This window comes from Rhipicephalus microplus, chromosome 5, assembly GCF_043290135.1.
Source record: "Rhipicephalus microplus isolate Deutch F79 chromosome 5, USDA_Rmic, whole genome shotgun sequence".
Lineage (NCBI taxonomy): Eukaryota > Metazoa > Arthropoda > Arachnida > Ixodida > Ixodidae > Rhipicephalus > Rhipicephalus microplus.
The window spans coordinates 68229821-68253777 of record NC_134704.1 but is presented as its reverse complement, the minus strand read 5'-3'; the positions used below and the strand labels follow the sequence as shown (position 1 = coordinate 68253777).

Sequence of the window (23957 nt, the reverse complement as noted above, 5' to 3'; positions counted from 1 at the left end):
GGAAAATCTATCATTACTATAAATTTCCCGAAATACTTCCGGGAGAAAAAAATTGCAGCAAAGCGTATGTGTCCCGTCCTATATCAAACGCGTTCGTATACATAAATAGCAATAAATTAAAGAAAGGCTAACGCCTGTTGTTGACCTATACTTCAATACTTAGACTACGTTCAATATTTATACCTTTATTGTTCGAAATGATGAACCTAATTTTCACGATAAATGAAAGTGGAGAAATGGATAATTTGAAAAGGGTGTCCCCTTGCTTTATTTCCTAATTAACGTAGTCGACAGTAGGTATTTAAAGTATGCCTACTCATAACGCATTATACAGAAGGCAGACACTGGTTCTGAGAGATTCGTCGTGATGTCAGGAGTATCAGGAGTAACTTTGTTACCAAGAAGTTACATAAACGACCATTTTAAGCACGAAAACGGAAGCCAAAGGTCAATTAGTTTTGTTGCCGATATTGCAAAGGGTAATCTCCAGAACAGTGTCATCCTGACATTACGTTCCACCAAGCTGCCCCCCTCCCATGAAATGATCAAGCATTTATACGCTTTGGCAAACTAATCATTAAAAATAAGAAATGTTTGAAAAAGGTGTATATTTCGCAGTGTTCTCTTTTTTTTGTCTGACACAACCTCATGAAAAAAAGACGTTAAAATAAAAAAATATATGAAAAAGAGAAGCAGCATATTCTTATCCCGGTATTTATTTCTTTACCTCAAGGTCGGGGAAGGGGGCAATTGATTGAGGAAATGTTATTTAAGCTCGCCTACCCACTTCAACCTTCCGAGGTCGCAATCACGTTCGATATCGGCATTCAAGAATGGTCGATCAAATTTGGCGGCTCATCTTGAATTACACAGCGCACATGTGAATGACGGGACCGTAGCTTTGTGCTAGCACGTGCACGTGTCATATCAGTGATCAAAGCTCGCTGCCATCATGCGCTACAGAGGCCTTATTCAATAATATATATATATATATATTATTGAATAATATATATATATATATATATATATATATATATATATATATATATATATATATATATATATATATATATATATATATATATATGCCACGAACTGTTGGCCACCGCTAAACAAGCGCTGCCAGTCTACGCTGCGCGCGCCTTCTATCTTATCTCCCTCTTCCCTTCCCTTACCTTTCGTTCTTACAAAAAACCCAAGCCGGACAATAAACGCTCTCTTTTTGCCCTGGTCACTCTGTTCGTGCTTTCGGGGCGCGCAACCAGCCGCGGGGTCGGTTGTAACAATATATATATATATATATATATATATATATATATATATATATATATATATATATATATATATATATATATATATATATATATATATATATAACACAGCACCACGGTACGTCATAGCGTTATTTCAAAAAAAAAGAGATTCATCTGTGCTGCAATCACGACGACTGGGACATGCAGATTGTGTGGGAAGATAATCTACTCTAACCCATCTACAAACACTTTTTCAAAGTCCCGATCACTCCCGCACTGAAGTACGCACAAGTAAAACAGAAGTTTCTTCGTTTATAGTGTCACGCCTGTGCTGTGGATTCGCTTCGCGCGCAAGTGAACGTGGTCGGTCGTCTGAATGTCGACATCGCCTTCGGACTCGTTCAACCCAGCGCGCTTCCCCGCCTCTCTCTTCACAGCAAGTGGGTTCGATCGTTGCCTCGTTACGGCCAACGTTCGCGTATAGCCGCGTCTGTAGTCCCCAATTAGTGACACGGTCACGTGGGAAGTGATGTCTATGCCTCGCGCCGAACTCGTTGTGTCTAGGCCACAGAAATCAGACCAGCGGAGGCAAGCATGCGGGCGCATTGAAAAAGGTAAAGGCCCCTCGGGGATGTACAGTTAGGCTGGCATTCTAAGCGCTATCGGTTCGGCATTGACTGCGCCAGCGGGTGGAGGAGGGTCGACCCCATGACGGAGTCACTTGGACCCTTCCACAACGTCGGCGCTTGAGAGACAAGAAAACAACAACAAAGAAACAGTGACGAATAAGGGCACCCGCACGCAGACTTCATGGCCCGCGTCAGCCTGACCTTTCTACTCCCTATTGGGAACCAGGGAGGGTGGGATAGAAAAAAACCTTTGGCGCGTCGCCGTGGGCGCCGCTAACGATGCGTCGATGGGCCGCACGCGACGGCGAAAGGCCAGGTCAGGTCTCCTTCTCTGCCCTCGCGCCCAGTGTTTTCTCTTTCCCTCGCGTCTCTCCGGATGCTTTGTAGTACAGCGACAAGTGGCCGCCCGGGGTTTTAGGCACGCGCCGCAATCGATTGCCATCGCTGGGGTGTCCTGGCCCGGCGCGAACGCTGCGAAACTACGGTGCACGATACGAATCCCCGCTCCCTTCTTCCCCACAGGCACTGGGATTCTCCCCTCTTCCTTTAGTTTTCTTCACAAGAGACCGCCACGGTCTGTGGCTGTGTTTCAGTGCTGAGCAAGCTACCCTACAGGAGCGGGGCTGTTTCATTCTCGTTTGTTCGAACCTTCACCGGCTTGCACTTGTAATGTTTTTACTGCGTAGAAGCTCCGTTTTTATGCTCTTCCGCCATACTGCGATGATTTGAACCGGAGAGTCGACAAGCAGGTTTGTTCTGTGACGAGTCTCTTTATTTTGCCCGCACGTGCACCGACGACGTCAGGTTGACGTTGGCTCGCATGGCGCACTGCATGGCGCCTGATTGTGTTGTCGTTTTCGCTTCGGCGCCCATTCTGCGTGTTCGGTCGCGTGCGACATGGAAGAGACCTTCCAGCCTCCTAATTGACTCTTGAGTCTATGTTAAGCACGCCGGTATTGCAGAGGAGTGACCGGTGGGGAAAACGAGAAGTGGCTTTGGAGATTGTTGAAACGGAATCACGGAATCGCTACGAGCAATAGCTTCCGGGGGGGGCATACCAAAAAAGAAACCACAATAGAAATAAGAAAAAAACACTCCTAATAAACAGTGCTAACTAAAGAGAGAATAAGTCTTGCACGGGCTACAAAAAAAAAAATTGCCCGCAGCTTCCCTCGGGGGAACACTGAGGAGGATGCGGAGCATATGATTGGTTAACGGGGTGTTAAAGTGCGACTTACTTGGGTCGATGGCTAAATTGGTTAACGTGGTTGTAAAATGGGGTGCTAAATTGCGACTTACTTGGGTCGATGGCTAAATTGGTTAACGTGGTTGTAGGAGGGGGTGTTAAATGAGTGAACACGTACACACGTATGCGAAAGGGCGGCGCTGGTCGAAGGGACGTCGATCATTGTGTTTGTGAATTCGTTGGAATTCATTTCACGCGACCTTGGACGTCGACGCGCCGTACAAACCAACCGACGAGCGGCAACTGAGCGAGCGAGCGCCGACCTTGAGTATGTATACAGCGCGACGGCGCATGCACTGTCAGCTGTTGAATGTTCTCGAAGCGCGACGCCACATGCGCGTCCACTGGAGAATCAGGAGAATTGTAGATGTCGAACGCGGTGTGTAGAGGAGGAAGGGTGCACAGATGGTGGAGGAGTGAAGCGCGCGCGGTGTGTAGAGGAGGAAGGGATGCACAGATGGTGGAAGAGTGGGCGACGGCACGATGGCACATGCGCGCGCGTCAGCTGTCGAATGTTCGAGAAGCGGTGCGGACGGAGCGGACGGTGCACTACAAGGCGCGAGTATAAGATGCTTCCGCATCTAAAAAAAAACGGGGTTGAAGAGGGCGAGACTGGCAGTAAGCCACGAAATTCTTTTCTTGAAACGGCGAAACTGGCCGATTTGGAAGACCTATCTGGTTCTTTCTAGGTTGTTCGTAATAGGATTTAGCTAAGTGACGCTACGCTGATCCTCAGCGCATAGAGGCTCAAGTTGAACCAGAGACAGTTACCGACACGACATGGCTATCATTCTTTTTTTTGGCGAATATTTTCTCCGGCATTCTCAGCGGCTTTTACGGACGAGTGCGTGTTGCGGTAGTTCAGGCGCGCTCTGGGGGAGGTGGATCGAAGGAGTCCTGCTTTTTCTTTTATTATTATTATTTTCTCCTACCCTTTTCCACCCGTGCCGTTTGTTGAGTCCCATTTTAGGGGCATTATGACTACCTTCAATGTGATCACAAAGCACTATCAATTAGGTCATAGGTCCTTTACACTGCCACACGAAAAGATGTCTACGCCACAGGATATCGGCCTTCGCATGCCTGGACCATACCTTAGCCTCGTAAACTGTAGCCATTACTCCGACATTTCAGAACTTTGTCCGGACTGCCACGATCGCAGTGATTTGAACCACATGCTCGGGAGCTGTCGCTCTTTACAAGGAAAATGTCAAGAATTTTCCGAAGATGCCTTTCATGTAATGCTCACAAGCCCGGTCCTCATAAAACAACTCAAGGCTGTCCAGAAGGCCCACGATGCGGCGGGGAGGCTAGGCGTTCCCGTCCTTATGTGGGATTCGCCCGCGATCCTACCACTATAAAACGGGGGTGGAATCCTTCAGGACCCCAGTAAAGTTTTTCATCCATCCATCTATCATACCCTTTCTTTCCCACCCTTTCCATTCTCGAGATGAAGCTTCTTGAGGTGTGATCTTAAGGATAGACAGTTAGGGCCACTCTTTTCTCTTCTTTTCTTTTCATAACCACTTCGAGTCCAAACACCAGGGATGGCAACTTGCGCTGAAAGTAAGCATTCGCACCTCTCGTAGATCTGCGGGCATGTCGTTGTCGGTGTAGGCCTTCCATCGCTTCGGGGCCTTCTCGCAGCCGCTGTCAGTGCGAGCAGTTTTCCCCGTTTTCTACAGAGTTCTCACGCTATACGTACTCGGCTCACCGCTGTGACTTCACTGATACTTGCTAGGATAGCTGTTGCCGTCTGCATTTATGATAGACCACTGGTTATCAGCCGTATTTACCCAATGTTTGTGACCCATACCCGCTTTTGATGATGATAGCTTTCTGCAAACGACTCGCAGCGAACAGTTTGCTAAACAGTTTCACGCGACTTAGCTCGTGCTTAGTGTAGCTAAAATCGCGAGAAATGCTGGCCTAATAAGTTTTTGCTAATTAATCTATTTCAGTATTTTTCAAGTCACTTTTTTAAATTTCTGGATGGTTTCGTTGAGTTAAAAGCTGCATAAGTAGCTTGACGGGACCCAACGACCAGACTATAATACAGGGCAGTAACAACAAGCAGTCCATTGCAGTGGCAAACAAACCAACAAGTAAAACAATTGAAACACCACGTCAAAAATACATATACAGCGGGTTACACCTATTTCCAAGATGAGAACTGAGGGAACAAGAAGAAATAACATAAATACATGCGCCTAAAAAGCTTCAAAAGACGTTACATACATTAAAAATACCACCGTAGTGTAAGTAATAAACAAAAATGATAACAAACCATTATAGCACCTTACTGCTGACCACTGAACATATAAGCATATTGCAGCAAGAAATTCATATAATCAGAATACCTACGGTAAAAGAAATGACATAGGTTACACGTAATGCAATAGGATGATATGTGACATTACAAGTTAATGCAATATAAACGCAAGTCTTCTTTTAAAAACTAAGCATGTGAATTACATCATATTTATATAAAATTGATGGCGCATTGAAAACCAACAATTGGTGTTTGGAGCATTGAAGGAGCAAGGACAGGGAGGTTTACATTGCGTGTTGAACTAGGGAACTGGCGATGTTCCAGGTTTCCTAGTGTTCGCAATAATTATACTATGTTCTAAAAAGGCCAACTGTTGTATGTTGTTCTTGAAGGATTCAGAAGCATATTGCGCTGTATGAGATAAACGGAAAGTATAAAATTTTTTGATTCTAATAACATTGTATGAAGAAAACGCTTCTCTAGTGCTTGAATAACAGTCTATGTTGCCAAGAGAGTGAATGAGCTTCTTCTGGAGCCTCAGAATTCTACGTATGTTAGTTATAGCAGGTCTGCTCCATATTAAGGCGCAATAATTTAAATTGGTATGAAATAAAACATTCTAAATATGTAAGTTAGCTTTTGTATGCAGTAAACTAAGACATCGCTATAAGACACCTGTCACAGAGGATTGATTGATACGTGGGGTTTTACATCCCAAAACCATCATATCTATATGAGAGACGCCGTATAGTCAAGGGCTATGGAAATTTTGACCACCTGGGTTTCTTTAATGTGCACCCGAATCCGAGCCCATGGGCCTACAGTATTTTAGCCTCCATCGAAATTGCCGCCGCCGCAGCTGGGATTCGATCCCGCGGCCTGCGGGGCAGCAGCTGTAACAGAGGAGAGCTTTCGTATAGGTAATACACAAGCTTGTCCCAAATGAGCCGGTAAGAAAAGTGCATGCCAAGAATTTTGTGGCTGTCGACTATTTCAATTCTTTTACCTTCGAAAGCAGCTGTATTATTTAACTGATACAGTTTATTTTTGGAGTGAAAAATAATTACCTAAGTTTTCTTCGCGTTGATCTTTGGTTTATTTAGCTCAAACCAGAGAACTTTCTTAGCAATTCATCACAATCAGTTGTCAAGTTGCGCACGTCGTTCCCAGATATTATGGCAGCGCTGTTATCAGCCCATATAGATTCAGCATTACCATCAATTTTCACCATCTTAATAATGTAGATATTAAATAAAAGCGGACCTAAAACACTTCCTTGAGGCACACCAAATTCGTTTATAAGAAATGACAAGATGTGACCGTTGATTTAAACACACTGGTATCACTTAAAAAAATAGCAGATCTCACGTTCAGAGGGAATCGATGAAATGTGAAGCATACATAAGAAAGGCTTATATGTCACTGTAAAGTCAGCAGAATTTTACGAAGGGGAGGTAAGTGATGCCGTACATGACTTCTGTGTCATTATTATTAAATTTGGATGTGTCGTTTACCTTCGTCATATATTCACGTCACGCGATACCAAATTTAGTATATGCGGAGCTAGCGAAACGGCCACGAGCACTCTCTGAGCGTGGTAAATTGTCATGTTCTTACATGACACGCGTGTCATTATTATCATGTTTGCACCAGTCATTTACTTTCGTCATCCACTGACGTCACGTAACGCCAAAGTTGGTATATGTGGAGCTAGCAAAACAGCCGCGAGCGCATCCTGAAGGGCCCAATATACTCCAATGTAGCGCTGACGCACGCGCACGCTGGGCACAGCGACACTACTTAGCAAAATGCCTGCACGTTACAGTCTGACGCCAGGTGCGACCGGCACGACCAGCGTCTGTCGGCGCGGTACGACGGCAACGGGCGCCAAATGCGACATGCTGCACTTGGCGCCGATGCGTTACCCACACAACACTGCGTCTCCCTGTTTTCCTGACGGAGGGACGCCGGACACGCTGAAACGCGCATGCGGCGAAACCATGCAGCACGGCGCACTCCTGCGGGTAAATGGCAGGACCGGCGCCTGGCGTGGCAACGCCTGCGTGACGCGACGAAATGAACGCCGGCGAGAACGTGCACCGCGTCACATCGAAATGTATAGGCGCCTTGACTGTGGCAAGTAGTCATGTTCTCACATGACATGCATCCCATGATTATCGTGTTTGCACCAGTCACATACCTTTGTAATCTATTGGCGTGACGCCCCGCCGTGGCGGTCTATAGTGGTTAAGGTACTCGGCTGCTGACCCGCAGGTCGCGGGATCAAATCCCGGCTGTGGCGGCTGCAATTTCCGATGGAGGCGGAAATGTTGTAGGCCCATGTGCTGAGGTTTAGGTGCACGTTAAACTGCCACAGATGGTCGAAATTTCCGGAGCCCGCTACTACGGCGTCTATCGTAATCATATGGTGGTTTTGGGACGTTAAACCCCACATATCAATCAATCCATTGGCGTGACGTAATACTAAATTTGGCATATGTGAAGCAAGCGAAACGGCCGCGAGTGCATCAACAGTGTGGCATGCAGTCATGTTGTTACATGACACGCATGTCGTGATTATCATGTTTGGATGTGTCATTTACCTATGTCGTCCGTTCGCGTCGTGTAATGCCAAGTTTGGTTCATGTGAAGCTAGCGAAACGGCCACAAGCTTATCATGAGCGTGGCATGTAGTCCTGTTTTTATATGACACGCATCTCATGATTATAATTTGTGCACTAGTCGCGTACCTTGGTCATCCATCCACGTACTGCAATACCAAATTTGGTATATGTGATATGTGTATCATGAGTGTGGTATGTAGTCATGTTGTTACATGACACGGATGTCATGATTTTCATATACAGGTCGGTCGCTTGTGTTCGCCATGCAATCATGTCATACGATACCAGTTTTGCAACATGCCATGTGACCGATACAACCGCAAGAGCCTCAGGACCATGAAATGTAAATCATGACACCCACGACAAACATGTCGTGATTTTCATTTTATGACTTGTCAAACATGTTCTTCATACAGTCATGTTATGTCATACCAAGTTTGGTACAGATAACATTATTGAAACGGCCAGGAGAGCGAAAAACCGTAGGTGGATAGATAGATAGATAGATGGATAGATATACAGATAGATAGATAGATAGATAGATAGATAGATAGATAGATAGATAGATAGATAGATAGATAGATAGATAGATAGATAGATAGATACGCTCAAAGTCACCGAAGTTCACGAAAAAATGCTTCGCAATAAATACATCATACATTAAATCGTCGGACATTTTATTCTAAAGACACCAGACTGCCGTATACCCGCAAGGAAGATTGCCACACTATCTGCTGGGAAGGAAAGTCAACGGCTGGGCAAGGTATTTATTATCGGTCGGGTACACTATTAGCGTAACATTCCGGTTGCTTCCATGAATTTGTGTAGCGCGGACAAAATATCACTTTCGCTCGCACCAAACTGACCGGCTCCAAACGGTATTATTTTCGATGTGGTAAATGGTAATTGTAGTTTACCAGTGAAGACTACCACAGGTATTCAGCGGAGTGGGGCGAAGTGGTGGTATATGAGAGAATAAAGGAATCTATTGCTTCCGGTTCATTTCGAATTGAGCAGGGATTAGTTAATGAGGAACCAGATATGTGAATGTAATATTTTAGCCAGTGAAATCGGCAAAAAAAGCTTGTGAGGGTTCCCTCACAAGGACGCGATAGGCATGTTATCTGTTCCTGAGAAGTGCAAGTGCTGGGAATCATCCGGTTGTATGAAAACTGTTTCATTGTTTTTTTTTTAAATAACAGGCTTTTGAATGTTTCTCCTGTAATGAAAAAAAAATGTGCAGCTATATATAAAACCAGGCCATTTAAATACGCTGTAGTGAGTGAGACAGCTCCTTCCTTTAGCAAAATCGCAGCATGCTCATGGACCCAAGAAAACTGGCTTATGATATAGGTTGTATGGGAGCCAAAAATATGCTTAGAAGATGTGATTGGTGGACGTTAAAGATATGTAAACGAATAACGCATCCGCAATATTTACTCTTGTTCGCTGAAAGTTTAGTTTATTAACAGCAAAGGTGACTGACAGAAACTCTGCTAGAAATATTTCGGCGAAATCTGGATGTGGGAGTGCAAAATACCAATTAGGCTGATGGGAGATCCCTCACTCCGGCCTTCTGAAGATTATGCTTTGGGTCCTTAGAATTTACCAAGTGAGTAGAAAAATGACAGAGATGTTCCTGAAGGTCTTCGAAAGTACGCTTCAGAAGTAACTTAGCATGTTTCGGAAAAATGTTATAGAAAACTGAATTAAGCTGCCATGAACACGGGTTTCGAAAAACTAAGCTTGGCAGAGAAACGTGTAGGTTCGGTAACGGCGACTCAACAAAAAATGACTTGAGGCTCTCGGTAACGTTGCCAAAGGTGCTTAAAAAAAGAACTGGGAAATGTGATAAACACTGTCTGTGAACGGAAGAGAGGTGCGTCGTACGGCTTTAAAAATTTCTGCATGGTAAGCTGTTTAAATCTTGTGTAACAAGTGCCACGATTCGTGCTTCCAGGTATAGCACGCCTTTACCGAAGTATTTCGGTAGCCAGAGGCGCAGACACAGCGCTTGCCTTTCCAGCTCAATTGGGGGCCCTAATTTGTGAGCGGCGCATCCAAAAAGAACTCAACTGAATTCCAAAATAGGGCATTACTAAAGTATATGCACCATTAGTAAAGTTGCTCCACACATCCCTGAATTTTCGTTGCAAAACCGGCGCAACAATCCTATGGCGAGTTCTGCTTCTTTCGAAAGCTCTCTTCCGTGGTTTTCGTCTTAGTAGTTTCGTATAGGGACTGTTGCTCACGGCTGTTTTATAGTACAGTACGGAGTGCCATCAGCCCCGCCGCAGTGATCTAGTGGCTAAGGTGCTCGGCTGCTGCCCCGCAGTTCGCGGGATCGAATTCCGGTGGTGGCGGCTGAATTTCCGATGGAGGCGCAAGTGTTGCAGGCCATTGTGCTCAGACTTGAGTGCACGTTAAAGAACCCCAGGTGGTCTAAATTTCTGGAGCCCTCCACTAGGGCGTCTTTTATAATCATATGGTGGTTTCGTGACGTTAAACACTACATACCAATCATGGAGTGCCATCAATCTTTAAAGTGCTATAGCTTGGCGTTCCAGAGTTTACGTCGATGTTCAGGCAGCTAATTTGTGACCCGCGCAAGTTTGTGCATGCATTTATGTGTAAAAGAGATGAGTTATCGAAATGTGCTAACTATATATAAATAATAGAAATGGATAAGAATAAGCGTCTGATATGGTGAAAGATACATGCACAAAAGGACAAACTGATGCGACGTAGTTGGTGGGACATTCCGTATGTAGTCAAGTGAAAACAGGGTGCTCGTAGGGGGATACAAATGCTATTACAAAAACACATTGATGGTGAGGGCATAAAAAACACAAGGACGAATACTCCTGTACACAATGAGTATTGCTTAACGAGGCGAATTTGTGTGGAAGGTATTATATTAGCCATGATAATACGGCGTTTTCTTATTTCCGCATTGCTGCACTTTACAGCTTATCTGGAGTGACATTTATTTCAGAGCACTGCATTTTACATAGCCACAGCCTGATTTAATGAAACGTCGTAACTGTACTTTTGTTACCTTTGTTTTGCACGCTAGACTTTCTGCCGTAAACATTGTTTTTATCAAAATTCATTGATATATTATTCCCTTGTAGCCTCTGACTATAGGAGGTCCCCTTGCATTCTCTGACTATGGGACCTCTTTCTGTATATCATGCACATGTATTCTTCTTCATTTAGCGCAATAAAACCTTCTGTTCTGTTAACTATAACTACCATACGAATTGCGCACAAGGGTGCTGGGTTCTCTGCCAGAGACTATGCCTTCACAGTCCTAACATTCTGTTGTTTCTAATGAAAAAAATGGATCAATCAATGTATAGGCTAAAAAAAATTACGGCATATTCACGAGGTGAATGATGATGAATGGGCGAAGCTCCGGAGGGATTCATCGGTAAACTGTGAATCTTCCGCGTAATTCGCCCAGTCGATCATCATGTAAAGACGTGAGAAACGCTGTGTGTGTATATACGCAAATCAACTTTTATTTGTTCTTAGACGATGGATGGCTTGCGATGTCCCTTGCCTCGCGCGCTCGCACATCGGGATTCTGTCTGCGAGCGCGCGCTGCTGCCGCCTTGCGCTCTCTCCGCTGTGCAGTCTTATCCATCCGGCGACTCCGAGCGCGCGCCAACAGCGAACGGATTTTATTACAACGCTCCCCCTAGCGTACGTCGCCGCACTAAATCGAACGATTGCCTTCAACCAATGACACGCGCCATATGTGACATCATTCCTATTTTATAAGATCTCGCGTCTTTCGTCAACTACAAGTACCGTTTTCTAGTTTATAACATCTTGCATCTTTTCATCATCAGCTACAAGTACCACCATCTAGTAAACACTACAAGAACTAAACGAGAGGTGGCTACATGGATGGATGGATGGATGGATGTGGCTGTACCCTTTAGATCGGGCGGCGGCTAACGCCACCTAGCCGTAATACTTAGTGAACTAACCATTACATTTATCTTTTTTTCCTTTAAATAATGAAGTTGAGGATTCGTACTTCGCAGTGAAGGGTTTAATTTTCACTCGTGCCTTGACTTTAGCCACCAATCAGATAACCTCCTTCTAGTTAAGTCTACCCGCTTAAAGTCTATTTTGCCCTCGCTGTCCCTAAATCCCAGTGCTTTGAAAAACTCTGCGCCATCATCCTGAACTATAAGGGTGAAGCCCTTTACAGAACATTATCAAGTGTTCGGCAGTTTCTTCTTCCTCTCCACACGCACTGCATACTGTGTCGACCCCTTCGTATTTGGCCCGATATGTCTTGGTTCGCAGTACTGCCGTCCTGGCCTCAAACAGTAGAGAACTACCCCGAGTATTATCATAGATCCTTTCCTTGGCAATTTCCTGCTTAAAATTTCGATAGATCTCTAGTGCGGACTTCTTAATCATGCCCATTCTCCACATGTCAGTCTCCGTTTCCTTCACTTTTTTCTTAACCGATAGTTCCTTTTGGTTTGGCCACCTGCTGTTTTCTAAGTATTTACCAGTCAACTTCCTGGTTCGCTTCCTCCATTTTGTATCGACATTCTTCATGTACAAGTAGCTGAAAACCTTCCTAGCCCAACGCTCTTCCCCCATTTCTCTCAATCGCTTCTCAAATTTTATCTTGCTGCTAGCTTCCCTGCCCTCAAATGATGTCCATCCCATATCACCTTGTACTCCCTAATTTGGTGTATTCCCATGAGCTCCTAAAGCAAGCCTACCTATTCCACGTTGCTTAATTTCTAATCTTGCTTGAACTTCTGATCTCATGCACAAGACCGCATTGCTGAACGTCAGCCCAGGAACCATGACCCCTTTCCATGTTCCTCTCACAACATCATACCTATTGTAATTCCACAGTGCCCTATTTTTCATGACTGCTGCATTCCTGTTACCTTTAGTCGTCACGTATATTTCGTGTTCCCTCAGATACTCGGTCCCATTGCTTATCCATACGCCCAGATATTTGTATTTATCTCTTATCTCTAGCGTGACCTCCTGTATTCTAAGCTCACTACCTTCGTTGTCATTGAAAATCATGACTGCTGATTTTTCCCTACTGAATCTAAAATCTAACCTATCTCCCTCTTTACCGCAGATGTCCATCAATCTCTGCAAATCTTCCATGTTGTTGGCCATCAGCACTATATCATCTGCGTACATTAATGCTGGTAGTGCCTGATCAATAAGTTTTCCTTGTTTGACTAAAGAGAGGTTGAAGCCCAGTCCACTTCCCTCTAATTTTGCCTCTAATCCTTGTAGGTACATCATGAATAATAAGGGTGACAGGGGGCACCCCTGCCTAAGCCCCCGTTTTACCTCTGCCGGCTTGGATACCTGTTTTTCCCACTTTACAACTACCTTGTTACCTTTATAGACACCCTTTAAAAGATTAGTGACTACATGTTCCACGCCTAGTGTGTCCAGTATTCCCCACAATTCCTCTTGAACCACGCTATCGTACGCTCCCTTGATATCCAAAAATACTAGCCACAGGGGTCTGTGTTCTTTTTCTGCTATTTCGATGCACTGCGTCAGTGAGAACAGATTGTCTTCCAACCTCCTGTGTTTCCGAAACCCATTCTGCAGTTCCCCCAGCACCCCCTCATCCTCTATCCACGCCTGCAGTCTTTCCTTTATAATCTGCATCGCCAGCCTGTAGACCACTGATGTCACTGTTATAGGACGGTAGTTGTTTATGTCAGCTTTGTCCCCCTTTCCTTTATAGATCATGCTCATCCTGCTAAGTTTCCATCCATCGGGAACTTCACCATCGATTATTATTGTACTCACTGCCTCTCTCAAAGCCTGCTTAGACTTCGGACCTAATGTTTTTATCAGCCTAATTGGAATGCCATCTGGGCCTGTTGATGTACTAATAGGAACCCTTTTCTCAGCCCTTTCCCACTCTTGTTGTGAAAATGGAGCCATTGCACCACTTGATTCGTCTTTGTCTATTGTGGTGCATAAAATACTTCTTTGTTGAAATTTTTCTGTCACCCTTGCTCTTATATATTCAATAGCTTCGTCCCCTTCTAGCCTAGCACCTTGAGCTGTAGTTATAAAGTTCTGCTCTAGGCTCGTATCATTTCTTAGGGAGTTTAAATGGTTCCAAAATTTCGCAGCTGCCTTTCTATCTTTTTTATGTACTTCTGCCAGCCACTGAGCTCCCTTCCTTCTAATCTTTTCATTGATCAGAAGGGATGCATCCCTTCTACAGCTTAGAAAGCTTGCCCATTTTCTTTCCACATCATCTGTCGGTTCACCCCGCTGCTTAGCATGTCTGTGTTCCCTAGAGGCTTCCTGACGTTTTGCTATGGCTCTCTTAACTTCATCATCCCACCAACTTTTGGGTTTGTGTCTTCTTTTCTGGGGTGACTTGTCACGCGTCTTAGCAAGCTCTATCTCAAAGAGTCTAATTAGATTCGTGTATGTCCACACTGTCTTATTATCCTCCGTGATTACTTTCTCAATTTGTTTAGTGGCTATTTCAATTTGCCTTTCTGGATAAAAATTTTCCTGTAGTTGCTCATCTTGTCTCCTTCCCACTTTCACTGCTCTTCCAAAACTTAGCTTGATACGTTTGTGATCGCTACCCAGACTTCTGGAGCCACCTTCATATATGTGCATTTCCCTGAGCTTATCATACATCCTATGTGACATCAGTGCATAATCTATCATCGACTGAAGCCTTCCTACCTCCCATGTTATTTGCCCTTCACACTTCTCGGTACTGTTGCAAATGATCAAATCAAGCCTTTCACACATATCCATGATCATTTGGCCTGTCGGGTCGGTATACCCATCTATATCTTCTATGTGCGCATTCATGTCTCCTAGTATAATTATCTCGCACTCTCTTCCTAACTCCTGAATGTCCTTTGATATACACTCTACCATTGCCTGGTTTTCCTCTGGCCTTTGCTCCCGTCCACAAGTACACGAAACCAAGGAGTGTCATTTTACCTGCCCCTTTCCCTTTTAGCCATAAATGTTCCTTGCACTCCTGCTTGACCCTTTGCCAGTCTGTACTTTTATGAATGAATGCCCCAATACCACCCCCCTTTCTGCTGCCTTCTGTTCTATTACAATACTCCCACGCGTAGTCCGGATTGTTCGGAGGTTGTTCCATGTCCCTGAGATGTGTTTCTACAAAACCGTATACCATCGGCCTCTCTTCCCTTAGCTGTTCTTCTATCTCTTCCCACTTCAGCCTGTTCCTACCACCCTGCATGTTAATATACCCTGTCTGAATTGGCTCGGCGCTCGTGGCTACGTCTATTTATGCCCCGGACTCTACGTATCTTAGATATTGGTGCCACTTTGGAATCGTATCTGTCCATACCACCTGTCGAAGAGTCTCCCTGGTTGTTTTCCTCGTTACTAGCTATCCTGCACCCCGAAGGGCTCGCTTGCCCCCCAAAAAAGCTACTGCGCGTCCTGCAAGTCGCCAACCCACCTCATGACCTAGCCGCCCATCGAAGTGAATTCTGTCTCGTTGAAAACCCCCCCACCTATGCACCTCTCTGTTTATTTCCACCACCTCAAAACCTTTCTCCCGACTCATCCGCCATATCTCTTGGTTTGCGTTGACCACCGCTCTTTGCAGGTTGCTATCACGCACCAGTACCTCCGGTATCGTGCATATCACTACCTGCACCTTAGGAGAAGTGGCGCGCATGTCATCGACGCCTTTCGCAAGTGTGGCTGCTAGTCCTGCTGCATCTTGATTTAGGACATCGTTTAAACCGCCTGAAATTATTACGAGGTTGCGTCTATCAGCTGTCGTTTTGAGCTTTGCGCTCGCTTGCTTCATGACTGCTTCCAGCTTGCGTCCTGGGAACGCCCCTACTGCAACCCTCTTGTCACCTCTTACCCTCTCTTTGATGGCTTCTGCGCATCGATTTAAATTTGAGTCCCCGGCGATTATCACATGCTGTGACTTTTCCGCTGGAGCGTTCTGCACCTGGGGGCTACTTGCACCTGTGACGCCGGCTCTTTTGTTCCCTTCCTGCCCCACCACTACCTCGCTGAAGCTGGGCCTTGCGACAGTTGAACCGGCTAAACTTGTTTTTTCCAAGCTTGCTTGCTTTTCCTTCTCCACCGTTCTGGTTGCCGGTTCCCTACTGTTCTCTCGGTAGGTCGCTACAGGAGCCGGTACCGCCATCTAGTGAACACTGCAAGAACTAAACTAGAGGTGGCTACATACAGGGGACGGTACCGCCATCTAGTGAACACTGCAAGAACTAAACTAGAGGTGGCTACATACAGGCTACAGAGGACGCACAGCCCACGCCCTAAGGAGCTTCGCCCCTAAAAAAGAAAATATTCACAGCGATTCATCTTCCAAACTCTGTGCTAAATGCAGCTTCCCTGCAGCCGTACCAGAGGGACTGCATAGCGTGAGAACCCAGCGATTCCTGGTCGTTGTTTTACACTTCCCCATTTAAAAAACCACCGATCACTTCAATGTTAGAAGTAAGCATATACGGTCTACCACGCGCGAGTAGAGTTTTGATAGGGAGATTCTCAAACTGGGTGTGCGACATGAGCGACAGGTTTTGCAGGGATAGCTTGATCGACAGAGGCAGGTGTTGTTTGCAGTGAATTCTGTCAGATTGTGTCCCTCTAAAATCGGATGACGAAGCGCCGGAGAGGCGGGAGGAGTCATCGTCACGTGGCGTGGGTGCCAGCCACAAATTTCCGTTGGGCTTTCAGTGTATTTAGGATGGTTGCTGGAAACAACTTTTAGTTATTTTTTATGAATATATTACTTCAGACCTTGTTCATTTATCTTAACCCGGTTTGAAGCATTGCTAGCCTGATTTTTGGTCCTGTATCAGGCCCTTGATTGTGAGCGGGACCACGCTCCACGAAGTCTATGGATGGGTGACAAACCGGGACGCTAAAGTGGTAGGCTTTTGAAAGGCATATATGTGACCTTGCTTTACAGCACCGTCTTCGTGGTACCACCTAGGCATATCGATGCATCTTATCATACACGCGTGTGCTGCCGAATGTGCTGTGTTTATCTCTCTTCCCTCTCTGCTCTCTATCTTTCATCTCCCCCATCCCCCTCCCATGCGCAGGGCAGCAAACCAGCTGCCTATAGGCTGGTTAACCTCGCTGCCGTTCTTTTCCTCCTATTTTTCCTTCCTTCCTTATCATACGCGTGAGGGAGCTTCTAGGAAGGCGACTCACCGTCCGGGAACAGGTCCCTCATCTTCAGGTACGAGCTGGTGAGCCTGATGACGGACGCCTTGTCCAGCTGGCTGGTGATGGCCGCCGGCAACGGCAGTAGTTGGCCCAGCTCGCCGAACTCCGCGTTCTCCTTCTCGCGTCGGTGGCGGGCCGCGTTCTTGGACTTTTCCTTCATCACGCCGCCTGCGTGTGACCACCGGTGGTTTTTGTACGAACGAGTCGGCGAGCACAGCTGATCACATCCCGTTGCAAGGATGACGCACAACTTCAACAGGGACACACACGGCTGCAATGTTTCTACAGCAATACACGACATGGCATTGGACTGTGCAGCACATATTTGTAAAAAAAAAGGAGAGATAGATATGGATATAGATAGATAGATAGGTAGGTAGATAGATAGATAAATAGAAAGATAGATAGATAGATAGATAGATAGATTAAAGGTGCAGGTAGAAATACTTTTCTGAATTGGGCGTGGCGGCGTTGAACACTCTTATGTACTCTTGTGTGTGTGCGTTTGTATACATGCGGGCAAGCGCAAAAGTGACAACTTGTGGTATAAGTTCAAACAACCCCACCCCCCTTCGGCTACGCCAATGATAGATAAATAACAAAAAATGGAAAGGCATGAGTATGCATACATTTCCATTTTTGGCTATATAGAAAGGTGAAGACAGTAAAATCTGAGCAGTAACGAGTCAAAGACACGTTATCATTACGAAGCAAGCCGTAATGGGAGACTCCGCGTGAATTGTGACGACCTTGGGTTCCTCTACGTGCACCTGATTATAAGCACGCTATTGTTCTTGCCTACAGGAACCAACTAGGCGAACAACAATTGACGATACAGTTGTCATTGTCCTACTTCAGGAACAACAGTGACTGTGTGCATGTGCTCTGTAAAATAAAGTAGGAGGCAGGGGATGCTTCGGGAGTGTATAATTTGCACTCTTCTCGTTAAAAAAAACATATGCCGCAAGGTAAATTACAGTAATCAGAAGTTGTGTTCCTAAAGTTTCAGCAATGCACTCACTGTATGTATCGGTTTCCCGAGGAAGCAGGGCCCCTTCTTGTAGCAATTCATTCCGAAAGTTGGAATTCATCATCTGCCTCTTCGTACTGCAGGGCGAAGGACTATCTTATGCTCCGTGAATCCACTCGGTCATGTGCTTGCTGCTGCGATTTTATACCCGCAAACTTCTTGATCTCATCTGCCCACCAGACTGTATTAATTGATTGATATGTGAGGTTTAACATCCCAAAACCCCCATATGATTATGATAGACGCCGTAGTGGAGGGCTCCGGGAATTTCGACCATCTGTGGTTCTTTAACGTGCGCCCAAATCTGAGCACACGGGCCTACAAAATTTCCGCCTCCGTCGGAAATGCAGCCGCCGCAGAAGGGATTCGATGCCGCGACCTGCGGGAACCAGACTGTATATCTCGCCTTCGCGCATGTACCTTCCCTTGCAATCCAGTCCCTTACTGTTTATGACTGGCAGTTATCCTGCCTACGTACCACGAGCCCTGCCCATGTCCGTTTTTATGTCTTGACTTCGACTATGAAGTCCAAACACCCGTTTATACTCTAAAACGCTCTGCTCTCTTTTTTTTTCTCTCAAGGTTATACCTATAATTTCCTTTTTCACTGCTTACCACGTCATCCTCAATTTAAATTGAACCCACTTTTCAAACCTCCAGCTTCCTTCTTTACTGAGATCATCGTCATCATCATCATCATCGACATCATCATCATCATCATCATCATCATCATCATCAGCCTGACTACGTCCACTGCTGGACAAAGGCCTCTCCCATTTTCCGCCAGTTAACCCGGTCCTGTGTTCGCTGCTGCCAATCTATACCCGCAAACTTCTTAATCTCATCTGCCCATCTAACCTTCTGTCTCCCCCTAACTCGCTTTCCTTCTCTGGGAATCCAGTTAGTTACCCTTAACGACCAGCAGTTATCCTGTCTACGCGCTACATGCCCAGCCCATGTCCATTTCTTCTTATTGATTTCACCTATGATATCCTTAACCCCCGTTTGTTCCCTAATCCACTCAGCTCTCTTCTTGTCTCTTAATGTTACACCTACCATTTTTCTTTCCATTGCTCGCTGCGTCGTCCTCAATTAAAGCTGAACCCTCTTTGTAAGTCTCCAGGTTTCTGCTCCGTAGCTAAGTACCGGCAAGATACAGCTGTTATATACCTTTCTCTTGAGGGATACTGACAATCTACCTGTCATAATTTAAGAGTGCTTGCCAAATGTGCTCCACCCCATTCTTATTCTTCTAGTTACTTCAATCTCGTGGTTCGGCTCAGCGGTTATTACCTGCCCTAAGTAGACATAGTTTTTTACAACTTGAAGTGCACTATTACCTACCTCGAAGCGCTGCTCTTTTCCGAGGTTGTTGTACATTACTTTCGTTTTCTGCAGATTCATTTTAAGACCTACCTTTCTGCTCTCCTTGTCTAACTCCGTAATTATGAGTTGCAATTCGTCCCCTGAGTTACTCAGCAATGCAATGTCATCGGCAGGTTACTAAGGTACTCTACATTAACTCTTATCCCTAACTGTTCCCATTCTAGGCTTCTGAAAACCTCCTGTAAGCACGCGGTAAATAGCATTGGGGAGATTGTGTCCCCCTGCCTTACACCGTTCTTGATTGGTATTCTGTTGTTTTCTTTATGAAGCACTATGGTAGCAGTTGATCCCCTGTAGATTTCTTCCAGGATGTTTATATATACTTCATCGTCGCCCTGATTCTGCAGTGTCTGCATGACGGCTGATATTTCTACTGAATCAAACGCCTTCTCGTAATCTATGAAGGCTATGTATAGTGGTTGGTTATATTCTGAGCATTTCTCTATTACCTGATTGATAGTATGAATCTGGTCGATTGTTGAGTAGCCTGTTCGAAATCCTGCTTGTTCCTTTGGTTGATTGAATTCTAATGTTTTCTTTACTCTGTTAGCAATTACTTTTGTAAATAGCTTGTATACTACAGAAAGCAAGCTAATCGGCCTGTAATTTTTCAAGTCCTTGTCATCTCCTTTCTTATGTATTAAGATGATGTTAGCGTTCTTCCAGGACTCTGGTACTCTTCCCGTCAGGAGACACCTCGTAAACAGGGTGGCTAGTTTTTCTAACACAATCTGTCCTCCATCTTTCAGCAGATCTGATCTTACCTGATCCTCACCAGCAGCTTTGCCTCTTTTCTCAAAGCTTTTCTGACTTCTTCTATCATTACTGGTGGGGTGTCATCTGGGTTACTGCTTGTTCTTATATAGTAATAAAGTCGTGGTTGTCCCGGCTACTGTACAGATCTTTGTAAAACTCCTCCGCTATTTTAACTATCCTATCCATATTGGTAGTTATTTTGCCTTCTTTGTCCCTTAGTGCATACATGCTACTTTTGCCTATCCCAAGTTTCCTCTTCACTGCTTTGACACTTCCTCCGTTTTTCAGAGCGTGTTCAATTCTCTCCATGTTATATCTGCTTACGTCGGATACCTCACGCCTATTAATCAACTTCGAAAGCTCTGCCAGTTCTGTTTTGTCTGTTGTGCTTGAAACTTTCATGATTTAACGCTTCTTAATGGGATTCTTCGTTTCCTGGGAAAGCTTGCCAGTGTCTTGTCTAACTACCCTGCCTCCACCTTCCACTGCACACTCCGTAATGATAGTCGTCAGATTATCATTCATTGTATCTATGCTATGGTTGGTTTCCTCACTAAGAGCCGACTACCTGTTCTGAAGCGAGACTCTGAATTCCTGTACTTTCCCTCTCAGTGCTAGCTCATTGATTGGCTTCTTGCGTATCGGTTTTTGTCGTTCCTTTCTCAAGTCTAGGCGAATTCGAGACCGTACCATTCTATGGTCACTGCATCGTACCTTGCCAACCACTTCCACATCCTGCACGATGCCTGTGTGTGCACTGATTATAAAGTCTATTTCGTTCTTATTTTCGCCATTAGGGCCCCTCCATGTTCACTTAAGGTTTTCTCGTTTTCGGTAGAAACTATTCAAAATCCGTAAATTATTGCGTTCTGCGAATTCTACTATAGTAGCTCTCCTCTGGCGTTTCTAGTACCGATGCCATAATCTCCTACTGCCTGGTCTCCAGCCTGCTTCTTCCCTACCTCTGCAATAAAGTCTCCCATCAGTATTGTATACTGTGTTTTTACCCTAGTCATTGCCGATTCCACGTCTTCATAGAAGCTTTCAACTGAAGCGTCCTGATGACTGGGTGTAGGCGCGTAAGCCTGTACCACCTTCATCTTGTAGTTATTTGACGTATTCAGTTTAATTACAATACCTACCACCCTTTCATTAATGCTATAGTATTCCTCTATGTTGCCAGCTATGTTTCTGTGAATTAAGAACCCCACTCCCAGTTCTCTTCTGTCAGCCAAGCCTCGATAGCAAAGGACGTGCCCATTCTGTAGCACCGTATAGGCCTCATCTATCCCCCTAATCTCACTGAGCCCTATTATATCCCATTTAACACCCTCTAGCTCCTCGAATAGTACAGCTAGACTTCCCTCACTAGATAAGGTTCTAGCGTTAAGCGTTGCCAAGTTCAGGTTCCAATGGCAGCCTGTCCTTATCCAGAGATTCATAGCACCCTCTGCTGCGTTGCGGATCTGACCACCGCCGTGGTCAGTTGCTTCGCAGCTGCTGGGGACTAAGGGCCGTGAGTTATTTGACGTATGCATGTGGGAGGTAGTGGCCAGATACTTCACCAGGGTGGCCAATCGTTTTCTGGTGAGGGAGTTCGTTCCCGGCGGTGGTTACCGGTGAGGCCGCACACCAGGCCTCGTAATGCAGTTTCATCACCACACGGATTTTTATTTTATCCGGTTGGAAACTGCGCGGCACCGAGATTTGAACCACGGACCTTTTGCATGCAAGGCGGATGCTCTAACCACTACGCCATCGCTGCTTCGTTCTTTACTGAGGTAAGTACCGGCAAGAGTTGATGACATTTAATTTATAGATGGTGTATTCAATTTGTTGAAACTCTTCATAGAAACACCCTGTATAACACGCTATAGTTATGACACAACCATTACTTGGAATAAGTTCAATATTAAATAAGAGTGATGTTCTCTCTCCGTTTTGGTCTAGTGGTTCCTGATATTTGTTTGAAGTAGTGCATGCAATGAACAACCGAAAGAAACCAAAAGGCAACGCTGCGAAGGAATGCATATAGATGTTTATTGATGTAGTGTTTAATTGTAGTGTATTGATTTTGATATATATGGAAATGAATCAACTAAGCCTGAAGAACAAGTTGCTGTCTGTAGGGGCCAATCCGGCAACGACAGTGAACAAGTGCCTTGTAGTAGAGGAATATGTATATCTGTCGTGCATGGATAATCTTCAAAACAAATGTGTTGCGTGCCTGTGACCCCGAAGCACATTGTAGAGCATTGCGTCAAATGATTAAAAATGGGCTACCTTTCAGTAATTTCATAGGAAAATACGCATTCCCTGTACAGTGCAGTTATGTCAGTGAAAAACTTTTTTTTCTGACACATTCAAGAAGATCTGCTCCATGCCACCCAAGAAGCTTACGTTGATCACCTCGAGTGCCCGCCGCCTTGGCGCTTGGTTATATCTTCCTTGTGTGGAGAATTTATTCGGGCAATTTCATGCTTGCGACAGCTGAAAAGAAGCAAGGTTTCTTTTCTGTAGTTTCTTATCTACAGCCATTCAAAGGCAAGAAGGAAGTTAAACACAGTACTACAGAGCCAGTCGTACTACACAAGGAGTTCTAGTTGACGATTACGAAACGTTTCGTGAGCCTCTACGTCGGAAGAGTCACTATTGAACCGCGACAAACTGCAGCAAAACACGAGGCCAAAAGAAAACTGAGCTCGAAGAATTCAGTCATTCCCGAGGAAAAGTGCGACTCGCGCGTTATCCTAAATGGTGCAAAAGTAAACAGCTTGAAGCGAGACGGTGGAAACGAATGGCTGTCAACATTGGCCGAGTGTGTGCATGGAACAGACACATAGGCTGTTCTAAGGATGCCAAGAGCTCTGGGTTCCTCGAGCCCGAGCGTTTCTGTGCCTTCTGTTTCTCAGAATAAGAAATGCCGCTACGGCACAGATCTTCGCTACAGGCGCGCACGAGGCCATGCAAGTCACTGAATCGTTACGTGATATCCACGTGAGGATATTGTGAGAAGACGGAAAGACGAAAAAAAAAGTCATAACAAAGGAAGCATAAAGAAAAAGAATATTTCGTAGCTGCTATGAACACTCTCCATATAGCACGGCCATCATGTCGTCTTGTGGTTAGAAAGAAGGAACGGATCATAAAGAAACACCTAGGAAGAGCATCTGCTGGGCTCGTCTTCAACGATCTCTTATATAGCACGGGGATCGTGTCTTGTGCCTGAGCACCACGATTTACGGGAAGATCGTGGACGCGTGCGTATACAGTATACGCGTCCTCCCCTCCGCTGTTTGTGTCGGGGTTAGAGGGCAGCACCCGTGGCATCTAATGCGCGCAGTTCTTTCTGGCAAGATACACGGAATGGCCTCGTATCGTACCCACGATTTATTACTTCGCTCAGCCGCAATATTCCGAGAAAAGGTGCGATGCGCAGCTCAGCAGTTTATAATAAAGAGCCACGGGAAGGGAGGGGGGGGGGGGGTGGCATTTTGCTTTCGAGTGAGCAC

At 45.3% G+C, this 23957-nt stretch overlaps 1 protein-coding gene and 1 long non-coding RNA gene across 4 annotated transcripts in view; one reads left to right on the top strand and one right to left on the bottom strand.

Annotated features, from left to right (window-relative positions):
- The window catches only part of LOC142817819 (uncharacterized), a 125691-nt gene that overhangs the window by 26982 nt on the left and 74752 nt on the right, over nucleotides 1-23957 (top strand). The window lies entirely within an intron of this gene.
- The window catches only part of sim (bHLH transcription factor single-minded), a 120896-nt gene that overhangs the window by 63494 nt on the left and 33445 nt on the right, over nucleotides 1-23957 (bottom strand). Inside the window, exon 2 of the mRNA XM_075895636.1 lies at nucleotides 17259-17441. Within this exon, the coding sequence (XP_075751751.1) occupies nucleotides 17259-17433 (175 nt within the window). The 5' untranslated portion in view covers nucleotides 17434-17441. The remainder of the gene's footprint in view (nucleotides 1-17258; nucleotides 17442-23957) is intronic.